Source organism: Pipistrellus hanaki (assembly GCF_964339955.1).
Source record: "Pipistrellus hanaki genome assembly, chromosome: 7".
Lineage (NCBI taxonomy): Eukaryota > Metazoa > Chordata > Mammalia > Chiroptera > Vespertilionidae > Pipistrellus > Pipistrellus hanaki.
Window position 1 is genome coordinate 85,155,935 of NC_140509.1, and position 26,796 is coordinate 85,182,730.

The window sequence follows — 26,796 nt, forward strand, 5'->3', positions numbered from 1 at the left end:
AGCTTACAAACCGGGAATGTTAAAGCCCACAGTCAGAAACTCACGGGGCATCTCCTCCCCCGAGCCTGCAAGCCCAGCTCCACGGAACTCTGACTTCTCTGCCTCCCACGGACGTGACTCAGCCTGCCCTGCCCTGGCCCCCTAGACGCCATGAGCCGCCCACTGCGCTCCCTCCTGGGGGAGCCATACTGGCAGTGAGGGCTGGGGACACGGGCTGCTGGTCAGTGTTGACAACCAGCCAGCTCTCCAGGAACCCGCAAACCCTGAGTGCAGCAGTCCGCACACACAGGCGTTGGAAGCTGAAGGCTTGAGGATGTGAAGCACACGATGACAATAAAATATGCAGTACCCTCCTGGTTCCATACAGCCTACTGAGCCTCACAGGATGTCTGTGGTGACTTTTGCCAAACGCATGTATCGGTAGCTAGCTAGCCTGTGGTTACAGTTGACATGAACATTGGTTGATATTTTCATTTACGTTTATGAGCAAAACAGAAGGGCAACAACAGAGAGATGTGTTCAGTGAAATGTCAGAACTCTACCTCATGTTAATGACATGAGTAATTTTGTTGCTACAGTGGGTAATCTCAAATACTGAAAGAAATGTTCATTTTTCTTGGTGCTCTTCATGATATCATGGCTACAGACATGGTACATTTCAGTTCAAACTGCATTATTAATATTGCCTCCATCACTCCAGTCTAGAGTCCAGACTTGAGCCATAAACAAAGGTGAAGCAGCCCTCGATTTGGGGCTTTTGCGGATTTCCTCGGTGTGAATATTCCCACTGAGCCAGCTTCAAGCACCCAACATACTATTGCTGAGTGGGCATTGGAAGGAGATAGGCAATAAGTCGCAATTTAATGTTTAATAATGACTGCGGTTAACAATCAGATCTCAGGATTCCCGCACAGCTAACCAGAGGCGGTCAGGAGCCAGTGGTACCAGCACATGGCTGCGTGGTGGGTGTCAGAGCACAGAACAGGCCGGGCTCAGGCTGCGAGCAGGCGAGGCAGGGCGTGTTTAACACAGGCAGGCTGTGCTTCCCTCAAGTCACTCAGCTGCTGGGCTCAGGATGCAGATTGTGTCGTTTTCCCATTCATTTGGCCAATATATAAGGGGTGTCTACTAGATGCCAGTCACTGAGATGCCTGTAGAGACAAGGAGGCTGGACGTGCACAAACAGACGCAGCCCTGCCTTCTGGAGGGTGTGGGCCCAGCTCCTCCCCTGCCCACCGGGCTCTGCTGAGCCCCTTCTCTGCCAGGTCCGCTCCTCCTCTCCCCTCAATGCCCAGAGTTCTGGAGCCCAGTGGAAGGGCTCACAGTTGTGCCAGATAACCAGGAGTCAACCTTGACCCCTGACCCTCTTTTGTTCTCTGCAATTCACCACCAAGTCCCGCCCCTTTCTCCTCCCAGAGCTCTCAATCCCTCCCACTAATCTCCACCTCGGCTGCCTTGACCCTGGAAAAGCCCTAGTCTCTCACCTGGTTCTTCCGGGGCCTCCTAGCTGGTCTTCCTGCTCCCTTGTTTCCCAGTCCACACTCCACTCGGCAACCAGAGGGGTTATTTTAAAAGTAAAATCTGTTTTATATATTTCTTAGCTTTAAGACTTGTAATGGTGGTTGAACATGATAATAAGAGGCATCACCTCCGGATCCAGCCTGTGGGTATGTGGCGCCCTCACTAAGCTGGGTGACGGGCCAGAGTATATAGGGGCCCTGTGTCTGGTTCCCACCTGCAGAATGAGGATGATCTGCTGCCATCGAACAGGTGACTTCTGAGGATTACATGAGTTAGCATATGTGAGTGCTCGGAATGCATCGTTACACAAAGGCCAAGCCTCTTCCCTGTTCCTGCCTACCCTTCCAGCCGCTGCTGTGTGTTCCAGAGCCCAGTCCCTCTCCACAAGGTTCTCGCACGCTGGCCTGGCTCAGGCCCCTCTCCCCGCCACCCCGCCCCACCTTTAACGCATCCTTCAGAGCCTCTCCAGGACCAAGTCCGCAGCCAAGCCTTCCCTGTCCCTCGCCTGGAGGAGGTTTCCTGCGGGGCCCCTTGGAGCACATATCCTCACTGTGTTCACACATCCACTAGGATAAACATGTAACGGCGAATGCCCCATCTACGCGGTGAGCTCCGTGAGCGTGCCAAATGCCCAGAACATGGGAGGCCTCAGTGTATGTAAAATCCCCATCATAAATAGGGCTTATTGAAGACCTGTGTGAGAGGCCACTCATCACAAGCAATGTCTCATTCAGCCAAATCCCACTATGAATTAGAAAGGGCGGCCGAATGCCTGCATTTGAGTACAGGTAGTCTTTGGTATCAAATCTTTCGCCCTGTAACTTCCTTTTCCCAACACTGCCAAGGGCCGAGTGCTCAGCGTGGCAGAAAAAAAAGCAGGGTAAGACGTGGGGGCCTTGGCCAATGTATCCTACCTTCAGAGTTGCTAACTGCTGAGCAAGCTTGACTTCCCGAGGCCATTCCTGACGATTCCAGTTGGTAAGTAGCTGTCACAAACCCTGGCACCCATTGGCTACAGGAGATCACACAGCTGCTTCACCACACCTTGACTCTGTTCTGCCAGAGAAGGCTGAACTGGAGAGGGAGCCAGCTTCCCAAAGGGGACCTGAGACTGGGCAAGTCTTCCCCTGTGGGCACCTACCATGGTGGCCTCGACATATTTTGTTTGCATGTTTTAAGTTGTTAACTATTAGAGAAACATGCTAAAGTACTAGAGTGAAATGTTATATCTAGGATTTGCTTTAAAATACCCCAACAGCAAAAATGGTGGGTAGAATAGATGAAGCAAGAATGGCAAAATGTTAATAACTGAACCCGGGTGGATACATGGACGGGGAGTGGGTGAAGGGCTTCATTATAATAGATGCTATTTCTGAGTGTGTGAAAATTTCCGTAGTAAATGCCTTTAAATAGTCTCAAAATGTATAAAGCAGAAACTGATAGAACTATAGGAAGTCACTGACAGCGTATGAGCTTACAACATACTTCTTTCAATTATAGAAAGACCTAACAAAGCTTAATTTTATGGACATAAATAAAACTTGGCACCCAACAACTATAGAACACAAAATCTTTTGAAATATACATGAAACAGTTATAAAAACAGGTCATATACTAGGCCATGAGACAAATATCAACACAGTTCAAAGAATCTGCATCAAATAGACTATATTCTCGTAATAATGCAATTAAGGTATATAAATAAATAAACAGGTAAAACTGTCCACTTGAAATGAATTATAAATAATCCTTAGGTCAAAGAAGAGCTAGTGAATGAAAACTTGTGAAATGTCATGAAAGTAGCACTTGGAGATAAATTTATAATATTAGATGCTTATTTATTTTTTTTTTTTTTACATAGGAGCAAAAACTAAAAATTAGTGGCCAAAGTACATTTCAGACATTGGAAAAATAACAAAACTCTAGAAAGAGGAGGAGCCTGGTCGGTGTGGCTCAGTGATTGAGCGTCGACCTACGAGCCAGGAGGTCAGGTTGGATTCCCAGTCAGGGCACATGTCCAGGTTGCTGGCTCAATCCCCAGTAGGGTTGTATACAGGAGGCAGCCAATCAATGATTCTCATCATGGATGTTTCTCTCCTCCCTTCTTCTCTGAAATCAATAAAAATATTTTTAAAACAAAAACCGTAACTGGTTTGGCTCAGCGGATAGAGCATTGGCCTGCGGACTGAAAGGTCATGAGTTCGATTCTGGTCAAGGATACATGCCTGGGTTGCAGGCTTGATCCCCAGTTGGCAGTGTGTAGGAGGCAGCCAATCAACGATTCATCATTGATCTCCCACTCTGAAATAAAAATAAAAAGAGAGAAGGAAACAGATAAAGAACAGGGTAACAATTATTATAAAATCAAAAAAGTACATTCAAGAGGGTCCATGATGTCACACAAGTTGGTTCTTGAGAAAAGATTGATGACTTTGACAATTATCTGGCATGATGTATTTATGAAAAAAAAACAACAACACAAACATATTGGGGATAAAGATGGAACATGACTTCAGATAGAGATTTTTTTAAAGCTAAGAGAATAAATACTTTGAATAACTGTGACACTATATTTAAAGATTTGGAAATATAATTATTTGTTTAAAAAAATCTTCCTACAAAGAAAACACTAACCCACATGGTTTTACTGGTAAATGCAACAATTTTCAAGTAACTTCTCTGTCCTCTCTTACACAAATACTTTTAGAAAGGAAAAAGAGAGAAAGGGAAGAGAGAGAGAGAGGAAACACTCTCCTCCCTTCCCCTCCCCACCACAAGGCTAGTGCTTTGATACCCAAATAAGACAAGGAGCCGCTAAGCCGAGCCAGCTGGGCCCAAACCTTTTCAGTGCACAGTGCCACTCCAACCACCTGACCCCTCTGGCTAGGGCTGTGGTATCTTTGAAGTTGGTTAACATTTCCCATAATAGCTCTGTAATCAATTATAAATTATTTGAAATATGACATATGCTAGTCTGTTTCATTATAGGATACAAATTACCCATTTTTAAAAATATGTTTTATTGATTTTTTTACAGAGAGGAAGGGAGAGAGAGAGAGAGAACTAGAAATGTTGAGGAGAGAAACGTCGACCAGCTGGCTCTTGCACACCCCCTACCAGGAATGTGCCCGCAACCAAGGTATATGCCCTTGACCGGAATTGAACCTTGGACCTTTCAGTCCGCAGACCGATGCTCTAGCACTGAGCCAAACTGGTTTCGGCGAAATTACCCATGTTTTAACGAAGCTCTTCTCAGCGCTCCTCTCTGCACAGTATTTTGAGGATAGCCATTTCAGAGCTCCATATTGTGTCCTCCCAAGATGGTTAAATAAAATGCTCATGCTAATGAGTTAAGGCTAACGCCTCACTGTGCACAGTGCAGGATGATCAGAAGTTGAGGGAACAGCTTGACTAGTAGACAAAAACTGGTATTAAAATGTAAGGGGGCCCAGCCCTCGGTGCTCAGGGATTGAGCATCAAGACATGAACCAGGAGGTCAGTCACAGCTCAATTCCAAGGTCAGGGAATATGCCCAGGTTGTGGGCTCTGTACCCAACAGGGGGCGTGCAGGAGGCAGCCGATTAATGACTCTCATCATTAACGTTTCCCTCTCCTCTCTCTCTCTCTCTCTCTCTCTCTCTCTCTGAAATCAATAAAAATATAAATAAAATAAAATGTAAGGAGAGGAAGGAGGTAAAATATGACCATAAAAATAAAGAGCAAAGAACAGTGAGTGAAATTAGAGCACAGGTAAAGATAGCAGAAAATGTGGGAAATCCGACACTATCTAAATGTGAGTGATCATCAGACTCACCTGGGGAGCTTTGAAAAATGCAGGTTCCTGGGACCCATGTAATTTAGATTCAATAGTGATAGTTGCCCCCCCAAAATGTGTATTTGTAAAAGGTTCCTGCAACGGATACAAGATCAGGCTGGCATGCAGGCTTGTCCGGAATTGAGGTGGAAATGCACCAGCACCTGGAACAGCTGCTTCTCCCTGACTGTCACCGGAAATGACATCACCCCTGGGTGAGCCGTCCGCGGAGGACGTGTTGGTGTGAGTTTTTATTTACTGGAGTTGAGCTTTGCCCATATTTTGTTGTTTTGGTGGCTACAGAACTTGCGGAAGAGACATCTCATTTGGGAACATTAAAAAAATATATATTTTATTGTTTTTTCACAGAGAGGAAGGGAGAGGGATAGAGAGTCAGAAACATCGATGAGAGAGAAACATGGATCAGCTGCCTCCTGCACACCCCCTACTGGGGATGTGCCTGCAACTAAGGTGCATGCCCTTGACTGAAATTGAAGTCCGCAGGCCGACGCCCTATCCACTGAGCCACACCGCTCAGGGCTGGGAACATCCTTGTATCGTTAACAATAGCCGAAACCGGTTTGGCTCAGCTGTAGAGCGTCGGTCTGCGGACTGAAAGGTCCCAGGTTCGATTCCGGTCAAGGGCATGTACCTTGGTTGCGGGCACATCCCCGGTGGAGGGTGTGCAAGAGGCAGCTGGTCGATGTTTCTCTCTCATCGACTTTTCTAGCTCTCTATCCTCTCCCCTCTCGCTGTAAAAAATCAATAAAATATATATTAAAAAAAAACACAAAAAAACAAAAACAAAACACAAAACAAAAAAAAAAACAACACTCACTATGGCCTAACCATAACGGGCTTGACTGAGTGTTCCTTGCTTTGGCCCAGGGGAGCCCAAGAAGAGGGGGTGGGGGGGAGGAAGCACCGGCAGCTGTCCGCGGTTGCTGAACGTGGAGCCGGCTCCCGCCTCCGACCTCCCTCCGCCATCTCCCTCCCGCCCTCCCCGCGGCCTCCGCTCTCCCCGGACCGCAGCAGCGGGAGCGGCCCCTGCATTTCTGTCCCCAGCGACGGCGGACGGTCTTGGGTCGGGGTCCCCGTCTCCCCCAGCCCGGGCGGCGGCTGATGGGCGCGGCGCCCTCCCCTCCTTAGGCCCCTCCGGGGACCTTCTCCCCTCCCCACCCGTCATCCAGCGGCTCCCTGAGCACGGGTCCCTCTCCCTCCTCTCCCTCCCCTCGGCCGTCCTCCCTCTCCTCCTCCCCTCCCCCGTCCCCCTCCCCCTCCCCTCCCCTCCCCCTCCCCCTCCCCCTCCCCTCCCCCTCCCCTTACCCCCCCTCCTCCCCCTCCCCCTCCCTCTCCCCGTCCCCCTCCCCCTCCCCCTCCCCCTCCCCTTACCCCCTCCTCCCCTCCCCCTCCCTCTCCCCGTCCTCCTCCCGTCCTCCCCCTCCCTTTCCCCGTCCTCCTCCCCCTCCTCCCCCTCCCCTCGGCCGTCCTCCCTCTCCTCCTCCCCATCCCCCGTCCCCCTCCCCCTCCCCCTCCCCTCCCCTCCCCTCCCCCTCCCCCTCCCCTCCCCCTCCCCTTACCCCCCTCCTCCCCCTCCCCTTACCCCCCCCTCCTCCCCCTCCCCTCCCCATCCCTCTGGGTCCCGCCCCCAGCAGCCCCGGATCGGCGCGGGGAGGGAGGGGGCGCAGGAGCCGCGGAGGCGGAGGCGGAGGCGGAGGCGGAGGCGGAGGCGGAGGCGGAGGCGGAGGCGGAGGCGGAGGCGGAGGCGGAGGCGGAGGCGGAGGCGGGGCGGCGGGAGGGGGCCCGGCCGCTCGGAGGCGCCGCCGGCATGGACGCCGAGTACCCGGCCTTAGAGCCTCCGCTGTGCAGCGACCTCAAGCACCTGTGCCGGCGGCTGCGGGAGGCCTACCGGGAGCTGCGGGAGGACCTCGCGCCCTTCAAGGATGACCGCTACTACCGGTAGGGGCGGCGGGGGCCGGGGGCCGGGGCGGCGGGGGCCGGGGGCCGGGGCGGCGGGGGCCGGGGGCCGGGGCGGCGGGGGCCGGGGGCCGGGGCGGCGGGGCCGGGGGGCCGGGGCGGCGGGGGCCGGGGGGCCGGGGCGGCGGGGCCGGGGGGCCGGGGCGGCGGGGGCCGGGGGGCCGGGGCGGCGGGGGCCGGGGGCCGGGGCGGCGGGGGCCGGGGGGCCGGGGCGGCGGGGGCCGGGGGGCCGGGGCGGCGGGGGCCGGCGGGCCGGGGCCGCGGGGGGCAGGGGGGCCGCGGGGGCCGGGGCGGCGGGGGCCCGGGGGCAGGGGGCCGCGGGGGCCGGCGGGGGCCGGGGGGCCGGGGCGGCGGGGGCCGGGGGGCAGGGGGGCCGGGGCGGCGGGGGCCGGGGGGCAGGGGGCCGGGGCGGCGGGGCCGGGGGGCAGGGGGGCCGGGGCGGCGGGGCCGGGGCGGCGGGGGCCGGGGGGGCCGGCGGGCCGGGGCCGCGGGGGGGCAGGGGGGCCGCGGGGGCCGGCGGGCCGTGCGGAGCCGCCTCGGCCTCCCCGCGCCGGGCCGGTCGGCTGGGCTCCGCGGCCCTTCCCGGCGCCAGGCCCCGGGGGAGGGCCGGGGGCCCAGGGTGGGTCGGGGAGGGGCGGGAGCTGATGTCGGGGCCTGGAAGCCGGAGGCCCAGATTCCGTGTCCCGGGAGCCGGCTCCCAGGCTGGGGTCCGGGCTGCGCCCCTCCCCTCCCCTCCCCTCCCCTCCCCTCCCCTCCCCTCCCCTCCCCTCCCCTCCCTCCGGGCCATGCTGCCCGCCTCGGCCGCCCCCCGCCGTCAGGCGGGTCTGGGGACTGATCTCCCGTTAGTCCCGCGGAGAGGCCTCTCTCCTCTGAGGCCGGGCCCAGGGCTTCGGGGAGCCCTTGGGGCTGGGGCTGGGCTGAGGCTGGGCTGAGGCTGAGGCTGGGGCTGGGGCTGGGGCTGGGGCTGGGCTGGGGCTGGGGCTGGGGCTGGGGCTGGGGCTGGGGCTGGGCTGGGGATGGGCTGGGGCTGGGGCTGGGGCTGGGCTGGGGCTGCCTGAGGCTGGGGCCGGGGCTGGGCTGGGGCTGGGGCTGGGGATGGGCTGGGGCTGGGCTGGGGCTGGGGCTGGGCTGGGATGGGCTGGGGCTGGGCTGGGGCTGGGCTGGGCTGGGCTGGGATGGGGCTGGGGCTGAGGCTGGGGCTGCTGAGGGCTGGGGCCGGGGCTGGGCTGGGGCTGGGGCTGGGAATGGGGCTGGGCTGGGGCTGGGGCTGGGCTGGGGCTGGGAATGGGGCTGGGGCTGGGGCTGGGGCTGGGGCTGGGCTGGGGCTGGGCTGGGGCTGGGGATGGGCTGGGGCTGGGAATGGGGCTGGGGCTGGGCTGGGGCTGGGGATGGCTGGGGCTGGGAATGGGGCTGGGGCTGGGAATGGGGCTGGGGCTGGGCTGGGGATGGGCTGGGGCTGGGAATGGGGCTGGGGCTGAGCGGTGCCTGCGATCAGGCTGTGGGAAGCCGCCATGAGCACCCACAGGCACGGTGTGTTGGGGTGGGTTTGGGCCGGTCTGTGCTTCTCTCTGCATCCCTCTCCTGAAGCCAGGGGCCAGCGTGGGGCCTACACAGCGGCGGGCCTGCCCTTCCTCCCGCTGTGCTGTTCTGGGCGGAGTGTGGCCCGGCAGGGACTGGCCACCTGGTATGGCCGTGGGGAAAGGGCCTGGCAGGGCTGCAGCCTGGGCCGGGATGGGGCTCGCCCTCACTAGCTCCGTGGCTGGGCGGGCTGCCTGCGAACGGCGCCTCAAGCTCCCTCCTCTGGAACCTGGAAAGCTTGGCCAGAGGTTTCTGAAAGCCAGGACTCTAAGCACGACCTGCTCCCTGCATGCTTAAGGGTGGCGAGTGTCCTGAATGGCCATCTGTGAGACGGCGGCAGGCGTGTGCACACGCTCCGGAGAACGTGTGTCACAGTTCCGCCAAGCCTTTCCGGAGCCCGAGGCATCCCAGGGCTCACCCACAGTCTGTCAGTGAGCACTGGGGGGTTTTAAATGTAATTCCGATCACATGGTGTAGCTTCTGGATGCGCCTCCACGTCTCCCATTGCAGCTCCTGGGGGACAGTATAAAAAACCTGCAACCCAGAGGTCCAAATCTTATTTTTGGTCTGTTCCAATCTCCTTTTCATGAATCCCCCTGCTCTGTTTTTTTCCTCTATTTTATTTTCTTGGGGGGTTAGTGAATAGCAAAATGGTATTTATGCAGGTAGCAGAGGAGAGAGCAAGGCCACCTCACAGGTTAACCCACAGCTGGACTGTCCTTCATTCACTCGGCCATGCATTCCCCTCACAGTTACCGAGCATCCTCGGTGGTTCGCGGTGTTGGGGTGAGTGGGACAGGCAGGGCACCTGCTGTCACGGGCCTATGGCTGTGAGTGCAAGGGAGACACCGGGCCCTGTGCCATGACCCAGCGGGACGGGTGCCACTTCAGAGAAGGGTCAGGGCACTCTTGGGAAGGTGACATCTGGCTGGGAACTGAAGGAGGGACAGTGAGCTGGGGGAGGTGAGGAGAAGGGCGGACAAGTGCCAAGTCCCTGGGTCCATGAAAACACGGGGTAGTCACGGAACAGGCTGCAGACCAGCGAGCTGGGGACGAGGGGCTGGGAATGGACAGGGCCAGGCCATCAGAGGCCTTGCAGGCCAGCCCGATGGTGTGCTTGGAGTTCCAGTGTGGGCCAGGGAAGGCTCTGGGGTGGAGGCAGTGAGACGGGCCGTTTGGCTGCCTGTCCTACAGCAGGCACTGGAATTTTGCTGAAGGAACAACCTCATTTAAGTTGGCTCCGGAAGACAATCCGCCACGGGCGGGCGGGCACTGAGGACTCCGCCCTCGGCCCTGAGAGCACGCTCGCTCACCGCAGAGTGCTCGACCACACGGAGTGCTGGCAGGGCCGTGAGGCTGGCTCAGGGCTGCTGTGTCCCAGGGAGAGGTTGGGCCCTGGACTGCCTTCTACCGCTCCGCTGCGCATGTCTGTCCGTCAGCGGGCGGCGCCCTTGCCGAGCTCAGGGAGCACGCTTGGGCATCTCGTTGAGAAGCTGATAGTCACAGCGCCTGCCTCTGTCTGGCGGGAAGGCGAGCGTGCTACTATCATTTTGCTCCTACGCTTCTCACCATCTGCACGTTCCCATCAGCGGTTTATGATCAGCAGGCGCCAGTCCTTTCCTCCCGGGAGGGCCAGGCACTTGGCTCCTGTAGCTCAGGTTCCTCAGAACGGCGGAGCAGGGGAAGCCGCGGATGCTCTGTGAGCTGCCGGCTCTTTGCATACTGGCTGCATCATCTGGCTTCCCTGAGAACGGCAGCTGTGAGGTCAGAGGGCTCGTAGTCGTGTTCACAAAATGCGAGGTGACTGTTGTACTGCCTGCCAGGGACAGGGGAGCCCCTCGGAGGGTGCAGGTGGAAAGGCAGTGGGCTGGGCATAGGGAACCCCGGCTTCCAGTCCCAGCTCTGCCCTGTGCCTTGGGGAAATATCGAATTTCACTGGTGATCCATTTCCACATTGGAAACATGAAGCAAGGATGTTGTGGGGCTCAAGTGCTTTATGGAGATAACACTAGAAATGCTTCTAGCCCTAGCCGGTTTGGCTCAGTAGATAGAGCGTTGACCTGCGGACAGAAGGGTCCCGGGTTCAGTTCTGGTCAGGGGCACATGCCCAGGTTGTGGGCTCAATCCCTAGAAGGTGTGTGCAGGAGGCAGCTGATCAGTGGTACTCATCATTGATGTTTCTAAACTCTCTCTCCCTCTCCCTTCCTCTCTGAAATCAATAAAAATATATTTTTTAAAAAGACAGTTACTAAAATGTTCATAGCAGCACAATTTGTCATCCTCCTGAACTGAAACTCAGCAGTAGAATGAGTAAAGGCGGCTTGTTCCATGATGGAATATTATACAGCAATCAAAGCAAATAAAACAACACACAATAAAGTTGAGCCTCACAGACATCATGTGAGCAAAAGCCAGACACAGGGAGTGCCTACACTTCGATTCCACTTAAACAAAACCGTACAGAGCAGGCACCATGTCCCACTGCCAGGGGAGGGTTACCCTGAGGGGACGGGATGGCAGGGAGCAGGAGAGGGACTTCTGCGGCTGGCGATGTTTTGCTTCTCACTCCGGGTGCCGGTTACACAGGTTATTTAATTGTGAGCATTGGTCACGTTGTCCGTGTGACGTGTGCACCTCTCAGTATGCTCACTGTGCTTCAATGGGAAGCTGGTAAGAAAACCCGCTCCTGTGTCTCACTGGTGACATCGGGCCTTGCCCTCCCCTGAGCAGGGGGCGGAATCCGGCTTCCTCACACCCGGGCCCAGGAGCTGAGTGCGAGCCAGGCCCACCAAGGAGGAGGAGCAGAGGGCTGACCCGGAGGGGGTTCTGGTAGGAACTAGATGTGGGCAGGGGACGCGGGGCGGGCAGTGGGCCATGTCCATGTCACAAGCGGCAGAGTGTTCTACAAAGGAGAGGACAGCGAATGCGTTCCCCTAGCGCTCAGTTCTCAGAGAACTGGTGCTTGGCCGTCGGCTGGCCCATGCGTTGTTTCTCGTGTGATCACCCCGTGAAATACACGCGCAGCGGAGGTGGGCTGGCTTCTTCCTGGCCAGCGAAGTGATGCCCAAGAGGCTTCCGGAAGCAACGTTCTGTCCCCTGGGTGAACTCATCGGCCCCGGGCTGGCCCGCGTCTCACTGGCCTAGGTTAGACCGCACGTCCAGGAAAAGTTGTTTGCGGTGACGGCTTCACAACAGCCAAGCTCTGGCCTATGGTGTTGAACCGGACGGCATGCATTCAACATGGGACCAGTGGCACCAGGCAGGGCGATTCGTCAGACGGGTTCTTTTTACATTATTATTTATTTTTATTGATTGTAGAGAGGAAAGGAGAGGGGAAAAGAGGCAAAGACATCAACAATGAGAATCACGCAGCGGCTGCCTCCTGCACGCCCCTGACTGGGGATGGAGCCCACAACCCGGGCATGTGCCCTGACCGGGAATCAAACATGGGACCTCCTGGTTCCTAGGTCGATGCTCAGCCACTGAGCCATGCGGGCCAGGCAAGACGGGTCCTAATGCTGGCCATGCACCAGAATCTCCGGGGGAGCTTTTAAAAACACAGTGCCAGGCCTGCCCTGGAGGGCTATGGTTTCATTAGTCCGGCTGGGTGTTGGCCAGGACCGAGAGCCCAGGAGGTGAGGAATGTTTGGAGCATCAGGCCTAGCCAGCCTGGGGCAGCCACTCCTCCGTGGGCAGGATTGTGGGAGGTCATTAGCCAAGGCGCCCTGCCGCCCCCCCAGCTCAGAGGCCACTGTCAGGGCCACCGTGGCCGGTCCTCCCGTTTCCGCTCTGCCCGCTGCCCGGCCTCCGTTTTGGATGAGCTCACCTGGTCAGGGTGCAGTCAGGTTTAAGGTCCGAGAACCGCTTTTCTGACGAAGGCAGCCTGCGCATTTCCACCGGCCCCCGGGCTGAGGGGCTGGGCCCGTCTCAGCGGGGACCCTTTCTCCTGGTGCTCATGGGAGGCAGCCCCCTGAGCGGGTCCTGGCGTCTCTCCGGGCCTCCGTTTCCTTTTTGGGGGGAAGAGTGATAACTATCCCTGACGAGGCTGTGATTTTAGAACAGCTTCTCTCCGTCATGTCAAAGGCAGACAAAGAATTTCCTTAAACTTGAATCCTCGCAGCTTAGGGCTGGCCGCACCCTGGCCTGCCAGGGAGGCTGGTGCTGTGGTTCTCTGTTTGCAGCGAGACACAGGCCCCAGCGGGCCAGGGCCGAGTGTATGAGGGGCCGGCACAGTCAGCTCCCAAGACCTAGCCGTGCCTGTCTGTGCTGTCCCTGCCCCACTGCCCACACACTCCTGACCGCTCTCTTCTCCCTCTTGGGTCTTCCCCCACAGCTGTCCCCACTTGTCCCCACGTCTCAACTCTGACTCCTCCCGTTCGTTTGCAGCTCTGCCCGAAGTGCCCTCAGCCCGGCCTCCGGGGCCACCACCCTGCCTGGCCCCCACCTGCTGCCCTGCCAGTGGGGCAGAGGGGGGCCCTGCAAGTTGGCTCCACATGGTTTGTTTCTCCACTTATTTCATAGACGTTGCCTTCCTCCCACCGTGACCAGCTCCAGTTCTCTCACACCTGTTGCTCTAACTGCATATTGTTAGCCATTTCGAGTGCGCGTACCTCTGAGCAGCACCGACATCAGCTGCCATCGCTGCGACAAAGCCGGGGCTCACAGCCCCCAACCTGCTGCTGCCGCCCGTGGGAGCGCGGCCACCCAGTCTTCTCACCTCGCTGCTGAGTGGCTGGGCACTCTCCCACTCCCTCCTGTGGGAGCTCCCATGCCTGCTTCCCCTCCTGAGTGGCGGCCCTGACCACCCAGTCAGGAGGGTCTCCTGCTGAGAGGGACCGCCCCCTCCAGGCAGCCTGTCCAGGCGCCACCCACTGTGGTGCACCACCGGTGTCCTGTCCCCTCCTTATGCAGCTCGGAGCCTGGGGCTCGCCACCAGGTCCCGGGGCTGCTCTTGCCCAGGTCTCTGGTGGCCTCTCCCCCTCCAGCCAGTGACCCCTTTCAGACCCTCGCCCTGTGCGCCCTGCCTCGGTCCTGCAGGGCCAGCGAGGCCTGCTCTCCAGTTCTCCTTCCACACTGACCTCCACACGCTTGCGCAGCTTCTCAAGTAGAGTCTCTTCCTGTTTGGACTTCCCGCACTTCCCTGAGGCCATTGCACTGTGACTCACGGCGTCACACAGCCCAGCAGCAGGAGCTGCAAACACTGCTGTTTATTGCCTCAAACCACCTGTCAGGGGGGTGACACTGTGACAGACAGCTCCCTCCTCCTTGCGGTGCTGGTGTGTGACGTGAGAAAGGTGGTAGCGTACGAACCAGACACAGCAGCTCCTGTTACCTGTCCGGCAGCCTTCCGGGGCAGAAGGAGCTGGTGACCGAGGCTGGAGGTGGGGTGGCATCTGTGCCATCCTGGGAACCCACCGTGAGGGCACCAGGGCCTGCTCCAGGTCACTCCGTGACTTCTGAGCGTTCCTGGTCTGGTCTTGGCCGTGGGACTGTCTTAAAGCCAGGCTGGGTCCTGGGACATCTGGGGACGTTTCTCAATAAGCTATACGGTCCGGAACAGAGAATACTCAGGCGAGACTGAAAATTCACATTCAGGCCCACACCGTTTCTTATCCGTTAAATGGGAACAAAGGCCGCTGACAGCTCATGGGTTGTTGAGGTGACGCGTTGGCTCAGACCTCAGTTTTCAGGCGCCGGTAATTGGTCATTCTCACGGGACAGCATGACCCTGAGCAGAGCGGGGAGGCCTCCTGAGGATGGAGTAGGGGCCACATGAGGGGAGGCTGCCAAGATGTGAACCCCTTCTCAGGGCTGATCCGACCGCATGTGAGATATGTTCCGTTCTGAGCTTCAAGAGGAAGCTTGCCAGACTGACAGAAGCTCGGGTGGGAAGCCTGGAGGGGAGGGAGGGGCCTGCTGGGAGGCATGGTTGATGATCAAACTGTCTCGGAGGCCCAGAGTAGGTTGGGTCCCTTTGCCTTCTTCCTGAACACGGTCACACACCTCTGCGTTTCCCTCTCTCACAGTGAATGCTGGACGGAAAAATAAGCGAGGAAAAGCGTGATCTAAGTGATGCTGGACAGCAGCTCTGGAGAGAGCAGCTAGGAGCTTCCCAGGAGGCAGCGTGGCCCTCAAAGATGTCAGCTCTTTAGAACCCAGAGTCGCGTGGAACAGCGAGGGTCTTGGGGACTCTCAGGAGTGGCCCAGCCGCTGGCTCGGACCCCGGGCAGGCCTCTCTGCACCAGACAGAGCTGCTTCTGACGGGAGGGGCACCGGCTGCCTCTGCCTGTGGGTTCGTCCTCTCAGAGCCTAACGTAGTTTTTTAGTTCCTTTCCAACGTTTGAGAATCCTAAGTGTCGCATGAAAAGGCCTGTTTGGAGTCAGCCTCTTTCAAAGTGCCGAGTGGCAGCCGCCCCTCTAGACGATGCTCACGCTCCGGTTCGCGGTGCCCACTGACCCGCATCTCCTTACTTGGCTGTCCCCACACGGTGCTGTGTCCCCCAGTCTTGTGGCCTTTTCTCCCCACGTGTCTCTGAGAAAGAAGGACCTGAGAAATAACCTTTCGTTATGGTTCCGTAAGAGCTGAGGTTTGAGATTCAAAGGCTAATGGAACTTCTTGTCATATAATGTACTCCGTGTTCAGGTGGCTCTTTTCCCTGCTATGCCCCTTCCCTCCAACTCCCAGCCCTCCCCACCTCCTTTTCCCTCCGACTCCCAGCCCTCCCCACCTCCCTTCCCCCCAACTCCCAGCCCTCCCCACCTCCTTTTCCCTCCGACTCCCAGCTCTCCCCACCTCCCCTTCCCCCTCCCCCCCCCTCCCTGCCCTCCCCACCTCCCCTTTCCCTCCCCCCCACTCCCAGCCCTCCCACCTCCCCTTCCCCTGAGGGCAGCCCAACAGCCTGCCTTCTCTCCTCCCTTGTCCTCTCCGCCCAAGCCCCCGGTGAGTTCGGTGCCCTTCCTGGTGCCACTGGAGCAACCTGTGCTGGTGGTCACTCGCTTTGCCGAGGGAGGGAGGAACTGCATCTTCGTCCTGCTGGTCTCTTCCCACCCACCGAGCTTGTGGACAGCTTAGTGAATGAATGTGGGTACATTAGGAAGGAGGCTGAGACCTTTATTTTCCTCACTGGGTTTGCCTTTAAGCCCACTGGACATGGAGACAGGGGACGTTTTGACCGATGCTGCAAAGGTAAATCTCAAATATCCAGACTGTGGCTCTCGGCTGTCCTAGATTACAAATAGAACTGTGAGCCGAGAACCCAAACCAAGAAAGTGCACTTGGTCAGCTGATGCCTTCACACTGGCCGCCCCGCAGGCCCAGGTGGCCCCAGCGCCTGTCAGCGCGGGTGCTGGGCGGAGACCCGGTGGCGGGCGGGCGGCTGTCCGGAGAGGTTTGCAGAGGCTCCGAACAGCCGGAAAGCTCCCCTCCATCACTCGGGCGGGCGGCAGAGGGTGCCTTCCATCTCCCCGCGGCCACAGCCTCTTTGGGAATACAGAAAGCTGTAGATTCTCTGCCAGAAACACGAGACACCACAGTGTCTTTCCGATCCCACTCGCATGCCCCGTTAAGATGCCCGGGAAGCAGGGTGTGGATGAATTGTGGTGTGGCCCCCTCCGCTGAGGACAAGCAGTCATTCATTCATTCACGCCTCCACTCGTTCATTGGCTCCTTCCCGCGTGGGGCCCCGCCTCTGGGCTCTAGAGTGGGGGAGGAGGGAGACCCACCAAGCTCCTCCCCCAGCCTCCAGGCCCCGCCCCTTTGCGCCTGCCGCGCCCCTGGCTCCGCCTCCAGGCCCCGCCCCTTTGCGCCTGCCGCGCCCCTAGCTCCGCCTCAGGCCCCGCCCCGTCGCGCCTGCCGCGCCTCTGGTCACGCCCCTCCGCTCCTGGCCACGCCCCCGTCCCAGCCGCTCCGGCCTCTTCCGCGCACGTGACCCGCCGCGCGTCGCGCTCTGACGAGTCCGCGGAGCCGCTGCCCCGGCCGCTGTGGTTCGCTGCGCCTGTGGCCGCGCCTGTGGCTGCGCCTGCGGCTGCTGAGCGGCGGGGCGCGGGGCGGGGCGGACCCCGGCGCCGGCCGCGATGGAGCCGTGAGTGCGGGCCCCGGGACGGAGGAGGGCGGCGGGGGCCGGGTGTCCGGCGCCCGGGCCCGGAGTGGGGTTCCAGCGTCCCGCACCCGGGAGCCCTGCCGCGGGGCCCTCCGCCCACACCGGGCGCGGGGACGCGGGAGGGGGCGCTGCCGGGCTTTGGGGGGGTTCGGGAGGGGCTCCGCCGCCGGGCTGGGTGAGCCGTGGGGATGGGTGCGGGGTCCGGGCCCCGGGGAGCTGGGTGCGGGCGGGGTCGCCCAGGGCACCGGGGCCCGGCCTTCCCGGGGAGCCGGGTGGGTGCCTGGCAGTGGCCGGCTCTGGGCCCCTCGCCCGTCCTCGGCCGCCGGGACCCAGCCTCCCAGGAGACCGCGACCCCCGCGGGGAGCGAGGTGCTTGCGAGGCGGCTGGTGATGCTGGCGCGCTGGGAGCCTGCCAGCCTCTCCGGGCCGGGGTGCCCGCCTGCCAGCTTGCAGCCCGTGGGCTCGGGCCCTTTGCCTCGGAAGTTAGGGGCTTTGAGTGGGGAAGACCTGGCCCGGCCCCAGGGCGCACCGTAAAGCCGCTTCCCACGCAGCTGTCACCGGAGTCCCAGGGGCACCCAGCGAAGGGGAGAGAACTGGCAGCCAGTCCAGCTCCTGAGCCGCAGGAAGTCAGGGAAGGAGGGCGGGCCCCGCGGCCCAGGGCGGCCCTCACACAGGACTGTGCTGCTCTGTGCATTGGGGCTGCCTGGTGACTTCTGATCACAGACATAGGGGGTAAGAGCCAGGCACCTGCCCAGAGGCCAGCAGCTGTGATGGGGGAAAGTCTGACCTTAGCACCGCGTGGGAGGCCAGCCTGGCATCCCGCCTCCCTGCTCTGCAGACCCAGGTGGAGGGGTCAGCGTTACTGCCTCTGTGCCCTCGGGGGCACCGTTCATTTGTGGGGTCTGTGACTGGCACCCGGGAAATGCAGGGGGGGGGGTGCCTTCTGGTGTTGTGCAAAGTTGTGACCCCGTGGCAGAGTGACAGCTGCACGCTAAGTCCTGTCACCCGCGAATCTCCCTCCTTGGTCGCACGCAGCCCCGGCGTGTGTGCTGGCGGGAGACCTTCCATAGGACTCGGAGGCAGAGGGGTGACGTGTGGGCGTTAGCCAGGACCCAGGCCCGGCTCCTGCCGGACCGGAGCCGCCTGCTACCTGACGTGGTGGCAGTGGTGCCGCTGCGGAGCGGGGAGCGGGGGCAGCACGGGTGCTCCTGGGAGCGTGTGTCCTGCTCCGCTGAGCCAGGGCCCGGGAGGTGGACGTGTTACCTGGCAGTCAGCTAGCCACCGACCAGCCCAGCACTCAGGATGGCACGGCCCGGGGGATCCGAGAGAGCGATTGGCAGCGAATAAAAATCCTAGGAGAAAACAAACCTGAGCATCCGAAGGGTGTACCGGCCTTCGTGCTCTTGTTGGCAGAGGTGACTGAGCCCCGTTTGGGACGCTGACAGGCTGCAGGAACGGGGAAAGAGGCTGAGAAAGAATGGCTGGGGGAATGGCGGGGAGCCGTGCGGGGTCTGTGGCCCCAGGACCGCCCTGCTCACATGCAGCCCAGCCCACTCTTTTTAAAAAACACATATTTTATTGATTTTTTACAGAGAGGAACGGAGAGGGATAGAGAGTTAGAAACATCGGTGAGAGAGAAACATTGATCAACTGCCTCTTGCACACATACACACACACACACACACACACACCCCTCCCCCCCACTGGGGATGTGCCTGCGACCAGAATCGAACCTGGGACCCTTGAGTCCGCAGGCCGACGCTCTGTTTAGTGAGTCAAACCGGGTGGACGCAGCCTACTCTTTTTAAAAGGACGGGAGAGAGTGCTGTCCAAACCAGCCTGAATGAAGAGTTTCCAGCTCTCAAAGATTGATGTTCACGTTCCCGCAAACTCCATTCCTTATCTGACAGCGAGGGGAGTGTGAGCCGGGAGGAGAGGAGAGGGCGAGTCCCACCCAGCTCCTAGCTGCCGGACCTTCCTGTCGGCGGCTGACCACAGAGAGTGGCTCTCTCTCAGGTTCCGTTTGCTGCTTTGCTCTTTCTGTAGCATTTCCCTGCGAACCTAAGTAAGGTTGGCGTCTGGTGTGGGTCTTGCTTGGTATTTACAACCCGTTTTTAAAGAGTGTACTCTGCCTGTCTCTCTCATTGGGGACATTTGAGTGTGAAGTGTATCAATGAGACTCCCGTTTGCCCTCAGCGAAGGGGCAGGTGGCCCACGGGCCCCGCTGTGGTTCTGTCCCAGGCTTCCTTCGTGGCAGGCCTGGGTCAGTATCCTGGTCCCGCATCCGGAGAGTTGGTCAGGATTGTGTCTCTGAGAATAGGTTTGTTTTTCCTGAACCACAGTGATCTCTGGAACCAATAAGAGAGAACAGAGTGTTCCGAAGTCCCTGAGTCTCTCAAGCTCACAGCTAGTAAGGGCAGGGCTGAGACGGAGGCCGGTGGTCAGCTCCAGAGCCCGCCCCTGACACTTTACACGCTGTTGCTGCTCCGTTAACAGAGGCGATGACTGAGCAGGGCTTTCGGGAAATACCTGCCACTGCGACCCTCCGTGACAATCCCTTAGCTCCCTCGCTCTCACAGTTTGGGAACCAGAGAATGAAGGGATTCTCACTGCCCAGGTCAATGGTGAAGGCCCTCCAGCCCAGGCAGTGGGCCTCGAGATCCCAGTTCTTAACCACAGGGCTGCACTGCCCGTGGCCCTGCGTTGACCAGTGTGTGGTCTGCTCCCTCCATCTGTTTGCCCCGCGAGGGTATTGGTGGCCTACCCAGGACGCTCCTGGGCGAAGACGCTGGGTGGGCAGCCTCGGAGGCGTACACGGGAGTTGGTGGTTTGCTCATGCACATACATCCCGAGGTTGTGGGGCCGTGGCTGCCTGCATATGGCTTTTCTGAGTAGCTAAAGATCAATTATTTGTACCATATTCAAGTCGGTTGATTGAAATTTCAGAGTTCTTGTTCTGTTCCTTCCCTCAGAGTTTCTTCCTGAAACCCAATAATTGGCAGGTTTGAAAAGGAAAGACTTCGGTGAGGAGGCCCCGGAGTGAGTGTGAGGGAGTTGTGGGCCACCTTTGTGCTCCTGGCCGTGTGGGTTCAAATCCCACCTCACCGCCTGCTGACGGGGCCTCGGCAGGCCATCCCTCCCGAGCCTGCGTGTCCCCCCTGTCTGTGAAAATGGGCGGATCACACCTGCCTCCGGGCAGCGCCTGCCTGCTGCCCAGGAGGTGCCCAGGGAATGCCAGCTGCTCCCGCCCTGTCCTTCCGATGGCTGAGTCTGAACTAGAGGTGCCAGTTACGCAGTGGTCGTCAGGGATACTGGTCGGATGGAAAAACGAAGAAGCTGGGGGAGGGGAAAGCACAGCTCCTACCACTGCTGACCAACACGATGGCCTCTGCGCCCTCCGCTGTTCTGAGCACCGACTTCACGGATGCCTCCCAGCAGCCCCGCGGTATCATTTGTCTCCGCTCTGTAGATAAGGACTCTGAGGCACCCAGCCAGTGCTTTGGGCCACAGAAGAAATTACTTTTATGTGGATTTCTAGAAGAAATAGAATCTCAAATAAATGGGAGGGGATCGAGAATGGAAGCCCCTCTCCACTGCCTAGATTCTCATTTTTAATTCTTAAGTGGGAGCTCCCAGGGCGGGATAAAATGAGTCACTAGAAAGCCTCGGCCCCCTGGCCCCGCTGCGGGCTGGCTGCCCCCTGCCTTCGGTGACGTCGGTGACATCGGTGACGCAGGGCTGTGTGTGCCGGTGTGCCCTCCTCTCCCCGGAGCCCGAGGACCAGCCTGGAGGTGCTTCCTCGCGTCCTCCACTCACCAGGTCCTCCCTTTGTGGCCATTCTGCTGCGGCCCTGACGGAGTCCACAGCGTGCTCCCTGCCCGCTGCCTCCCGCGCCGCCTGAGGACCGCCTAAGGGCCGCGGGGCAGGGAGAGTGCGTAGAGCAGGGGTCTTCAAACTACAGCCCGCGGGCCACATGCAGTCCCCAGGGGAGTCTGATCCTGCCCGCCAGGTTTTTTGGGCAGTGAGCGCAGCCAAGGTGTTACAGTAGGAATTAGTAGTTCATATAGTCCGGCCCTCCAGCTCTCTGAGGGACCGTGATCTGGCCCCCACTTTAAAAAGTTTGAGGACCCCTGGAGAGGGAGCTAATGTTGGCTCTGGCGCTCCGAGCACTCTGCCTCCCTCCTGCCCGGCTGTCCGGCTGCAGGGGAGGGAGGGGCCTTCTTGGTGCTGAGATGAGAAGTTGGAGGTCACGGGCGGCCTGTCCGTGTCCGGGGTAGGCAGTGGCCTTGAGGTGTCAGAGGTGCCTTTGGGACCTCGGGAGCAGAACCCTGGCGGGGGCGTCGTCACATGGGATGTGCTGTGGCGGGGCCCAGGCCTGCTCTCGCAGCCCTTCCACAGGCTGTCCGGGCGCTCACGGCGCGGCTCCCTCAGCCCCTTCCTGGGATCGGCACAGCTTGGGAAGTCCCCATCTACAAACCCGAGGGGCTGGGCTCCCTCCCGCGCCGCTCTCCGCGCTGATATCTCAGGGCTTTCGGGGCTCACGGCCTCTGGTCCAAAGGCTAGTGGGCCGGGCCCTGCCACTGGCCGTCTCTCCTCGGGCACAGCAGGCTGCGTGCGGCTCAGCCTTTGGACCCGAGTCCTGAAGGGGATCGAGCCCTGAGTCCTGTTTCCTCCCTGTGACTGACTGCAGTCACCGCCCGGAGGCCCGCAGGCCCCGCTGGAGAGCGGGCCGATGGGCATGGCCACGTCAGAGCCATGGCTGTCGGCCCACCTTTGCCCTGGACTTTGGCCGGCTGACTTCCGGCTGAGGAGCTGGCAGCTTGGCCTCGTGGGGGAGGGTGTGTGTGCACAGAGCCACGTGAGCCTCGTGCCACCAAAGCAAACGAGCTGATTCTCTGCTGTGGGTAAGCCTGCCCCCCCTCCGGAGGGTGTGTCTCACCTGCCGGTGAGGCGTGAGACCAGGAAATGCTAGCGGAGTCAAAAGCAGAGCACCCCGCCCCCAGATCCCCCCACCCCGCTCCCAGCTCTGGGATTACGGGTCTTCTCTTCAGGATCCCGGGGCGGGGGTCAGCCACCCGCCACCTGGGGCGGAACTGGACCGGCCTCACATGTGGCGCTGACGTGGTGTCTGGACTGCACTGTGGAGACCGGTGTCTTCTGGTCCTTCACGGCTTGTCTGGTCTGCCCGCCTCTGGGGAAGGGGTTCCGAAAGAAGTGACTCTCACCCGCCACCATGGTCTCCTGGCCAAGGGACAGAGGAGGGGTGAGGAGGGCCCCTGGGAGGGTCAGTGTCAGGGTGGTTTCCATCGCAGAAAACCAGACCCCGCAGCGAAGGTCAGCAGAGCTTCACCCCCACGGGTGGCGCGTGAGGGTCTCAGACCGGAGGGACCTTGGGCAGGAAACACGGCCAGCGGAAAGAGCCGGGAAAGGATGCTGGGCACCTGGCGTCCCAGCCTGGGCTGGGCTGTGACCGCTGACAGTTATAGCTGCGTGTTTGCGTGTGAGCGACCCAGGGCCTCCCCCGGGGGCTGTACCCGGGCAGCTGGAGGCGGGATGTGTGCACAGGGGCCTGGCCACCCACGGGGAGTGGCGGATGTGCCCTGCGTGGGCCTGGAGCCACAGCGCAAGGTCCGGCCCCGAGCAGGGGGGGGGGGGGGCTGGCGCTGTGCAGACCACGGCAGGGCCTCTCGGAGGGCTTCCCGCCGAGCCCTGAGTCACGGAGGCTGTTGTCAGGGTCACCTGGGCTCGGCGGGTCCGGTTGTGCGGTGAGGGCTTACAGGGGAGGGCCTCCTGCGGTCCAGCGGCTCCTGCCTGCCTCACCCGCTGGCCTTGCCCCGCAGGCTGGCGCCCATGCGGCTGTACACGCTCTCCAAGCGCCACTTCGTGCTGGTGTTCGTCGTCTTCTTCGTCTGCTTCGGCCTGACCGTCTTCGTCGGGATCAAAGGTAGGTGCAGCTTTGGCCATGGTATCCTGTACAGTCACCCTGTGCAGCCCGCCCGCTGTACCCACCCGCTCCCACCGGGCCAGGCCCGATTCTCCCTGACCCACCGGGCGGAGGGGTGACCCTGTCCCGCCCGCGCGGCAGCCAGGGCCTGAGGGCAGCGTGCAGCCCTGGGTGGCCTTGACCATGTACCTTTCGCTGGGAAGCCCAACATTTCTGGAGAGGTTGTGTGCCAAGATCCCGCCTGGGCGCTGGGCAATCCAGAGCTTGCTGGCTGGCGAGGAGCAGGCCACGGTGCCGCGAGTGGTGGGGAGGGCGGGAGATGCTGGCAGCATGAGGCTGCCCTGGTGATGCCCCAGCTCTTGGCAGGAGGAGCCTGCAGACGGCTTTGGCCTTGACCTCAGGGCCCCGGGTGCCTTGCGGCCCCCAGCATGCTGTTTGAGGAGGAGAAATGGGTTCTGGGCCTCAGTTTTCCATCTCTGAGAAAGGGACCATTTCAAAGGCCATTTCGAAGCTAAAATCAGCAAAAGACAGGTTTCTTAACCTAAACTGAGTCTTGGGTTGGTGATGGACCGAGGGAGCTGGGCAGAGGGAGGGTGATTACGTCAGTGCCATTTGCCTGCTGCTGCTGAAGATGATGATGGTGGCAATGGCAACTGTAGCCAACCTTGTTTCCTCTTTTGTTAACCCTCCCCAGGACATTTTTCCATTGGTTTTTAGGGAGAATGGAAGGGAGAACGAGAGACAGACAGAAACACTAATGTGAGAGAGACACATCCATTGGTTGCCTCCCGTGTGATCCAACCAGGGCCAGGAGCCCACCACCTGGGCATGTGCCCTTGACAGGAATCAAGCCCAGGACCCTTTAGGACAGGCTGACGCTCTATCCACTGATTTTAATTTGCAGCTCTGATGATCAGTGACTTTGAGCATTTTTCCATAGGTCTCTTGGCCATCAGTGTATCTGCTTTGGAGAAGTGTCTTTTTAGGTCCTTTGCCCATTTTTAAATTGGATTTTTGTCTTCCTGGTGCTGCGTTGTGTACACTTGTTATATATTTGGAAATTAACCCCTTATCAGATGTATCATTGGCAGATATGTTCTCCTAAACAGGCGGTTCCCTTTTTCTGTTGATGGTGTGTTTGCTGTGCAGAAGCTTTTTAGTTTGATGTGACCCCATTTGTTTATTTTTTCCTGTTTCTCTTGCCCTAGCAGATGTATCGGTAAAAACATTGCTATGTGAGATGTCTGAGATTCTACTGTCTGTTTTCTTCTTGGATTTTTATGGTTCCCCAACTTCCATCTAAGTGTTTGATCCATTTTTAGTCTATTTTTATGTATGGTGCAAGCTGGTGGTCTGGTTTCACTTTTTGCATGTGCCTGTCCAGTTTTTCCAACGCCATTTGTTGAAGAGATGTGACCACTTCTTTTAAGGCCAAAGTCCTAAAAAATTACAATGCAAGCATTTATGAAGACTGCATATCTGTTATTTCAGGAAAAGCTTTGAGTATATATTAGCAAGTATGCTTTTTCATGTTCTCTACTGAGTAAATGTTTTTGGAAAACTGGAGTAATTGGGTGAATTGACAAATGACTAATTTTTCGGCAGAAATCTTTATGCTTTATAAAATAGGTAGATGCCCTCTGTGTCATGAGCGTTTCCTTGGTCTGCGGTGCCCAGAGCCCTCATAGAGGCAGGGAGAGGTCTCTGCGGGGACAGAAAACCCTGGGGATTGTGTGCCTCGTGTGGTGGCTGTTGGGTTCACCTGCCCGGAGGTCACCAGCAGCGGAGTGGATGCTGTGTGTCTGTGTGTTTCACATACATGTGCAGCCTCTGATGACAGACCAGGAGAATAGGACCACCACCATATAACGTATGTCTTGGCATTTGACAAGAGTCAATAAATTAATTATCAGTGGAGGCTTTAACCTGCCTTTTTTCTTCTGTTACACTTTAGGACCCAAAGCGATCCAGACTTCTGAAGCTAATTTTTCACTAAATAATAGCAAAAAGGTAAGACTGGGGCTGCGTGGCAGGCGATGGGCCATAGAAGCATCCAGGTCACTAGCAGTGGCCGCCTGTCCTGCAGGTTCTTCTCAGCCAACACGGCCAGTGGCTGGCCTCTGGGTCCTCGTTTGATGAAATGGCGTTTTCTGCTGCAGTAGATGCCTCGGTGCGAGACGGCTGGTGGCGCTAACACTGAGCGCAGCGGTTCACGTCCAGAGGCCGGTGACTCTCCTGGCCTCACACTGCAGCTCTTCCTGTTGGCCCAGTGCACCGTGGTCGCCAGGCTCAGTTAACAGCAGTGATAGTTCTTTTAATGGTCGGCGTTCTTTGCATGAACTCAGTTTAAATGGAATATCCTTTTTTTCTTTTATTTTTTTAATTTTCCTTGATCCTTTGCCATCTTTAGAGAAAAACAAAAGTCCTTCCAATTGGAGGATTTTGGTATTCTTTAATAAATACTAACTTGCGAGAGCCCAAATAACTAACCACTTTTACTTTCCTGTGTATCAAATGAAATTTTTATCTGTAAACTGAGCACACTTGTCTTGCATTCTCATAACACCATAACATCTGATTATCTGACCCCAAATATTAACTTGTCTGTTCTTCCAGCTCCCTGCTACGTGTCCACCCTTACAGTTTTCAAAAAGGCAAAAAAAGAAAATACCCTAAAACCTATACCTTTAATTGTCCCCTTTGCTACTGCTGGCTTGAAAAGGGTCCCGGTGTAGCCCATTTCTCCGCATTTCCCTGTTTTCTCTAACTCTCATCCTGAGCACCTGATTGGAAGAGGCGCAGCCATGAGGCCCCTGATCGGAGTTTGGCCTTTTAAATTTTGCTTTATCATGTCAGTCTTTTTTTTTTTTTTTTTTTGACACTGAAGCTGAAGGAGGATGGATTACCCTCCGAGAGATCCCCTCACGTGGGTGGGCTATGGGCACAGCTCTGGGCACGGGTTCGATGGAGACCTGCCAGAGCATTAAGACCCAACACATGCTCGCACTCAGAGACTGAGCATGCAGACGGTGCTTTCTCCGGAGCCGCTGTGCAGACACCGGAATTGGGCTAACTTTTCTCCCCCAGGGGGTTAAGACTCTTCCAAAGCTGAGGATAACAGATGTCAGACATGTCTGGTATATTGATATTAAATCAAGAGTCTTGCAAACGTATTTCTTTGGCATCCTGTTATCTTATTATACGTCTCATCACATGCCCTTTAACTTCCCTCGAGATGGCCTTTCTGGGAATGACGCTGTGCCGAGGCTGCAGGTGGTGGGAGCGCCTGCCCGGAGGCGTTCACGGAGACAGATGTGCATTGGAGCAGTTAGGCCTTTCTCTTTCTGGAAGGCGGGGTTTCACTCCCGCCCTCGGAGACGCGCTGGGTCTGGCCCAGCACCGTGCTCAGCCCTCCTCGCTGGCTGTCCGCTTTGGGTGTTTAGGTGAGGTACTTGGTAGCTGCAATGGCAACGGAAAGGTCACATGGTTACTTAACTTCTTTCTCTTTCCCTCAGTTGAAGCCAATTCTCATACGTTCAAATCCGCTGTCCACATACAATCAGCAGCTGTGGCTGACGTGTGTCGTTGAGTTGAATCAATCAAAAGGTAAGAAGCCTGGCATTGGGTCTGATTCTTCTGTGTACGAAGCCCCATGTTGTAAAAGTTGAAAGAGCTTTCAGACCTTTTAAAGTGATTTCAAAGGAGGGTTACAAGGATGGTCTGTATTCTTTATAACAGCCCTCAAACGCCCTCGTGTCCTCCGCACTAAGTTACCCTGCAGCCCCCCAGGACCAGTCACCCCGGGGAGGGCAGCTCACCCCCCAGGAGCGCTGGTCAGCTTAGCTCGGTGGCTGCCTTTCCAGT

The 26,796-nt window shown here is 58.3% G+C and overlaps 1 protein-coding gene across 3 annotated transcripts in view; it reads left to right on the forward strand.

Moving 5' to 3' along the window:
* Positions 1-7,154: 7,154 nt before the first annotated feature.
* TMEM181 (transmembrane protein 181) overlaps positions 7,155-26,796 on the forward strand; it is a 35,599-nt gene continuing 15,957 nt past the window's right edge. Inside the window, exons 1-4 of one of the 3 annotated variants that reach the window (XM_084889720.1) lie at positions 7,155-7,294; positions 22,829-22,932; positions 24,887-24,942; positions 26,448-26,538. In XM_084889720.1, the coding sequence (XP_084745846.1) occupies positions 7,164-7,294; positions 22,829-22,932; positions 24,887-24,942; positions 26,448-26,538 (382 nt within the window). In that variant the 5' untranslated portion in view covers positions 7,155-7,163. Of the gene's footprint in view, positions 7,295-16,835; positions 16,972-18,889; positions 19,005-22,828; positions 22,933-24,886; positions 24,943-26,447; positions 26,539-26,796 lie in introns of those variants that run through there. The other 2 variants (XM_084889721.1, XM_084889722.1) reach the window with 2 other exon arrangements.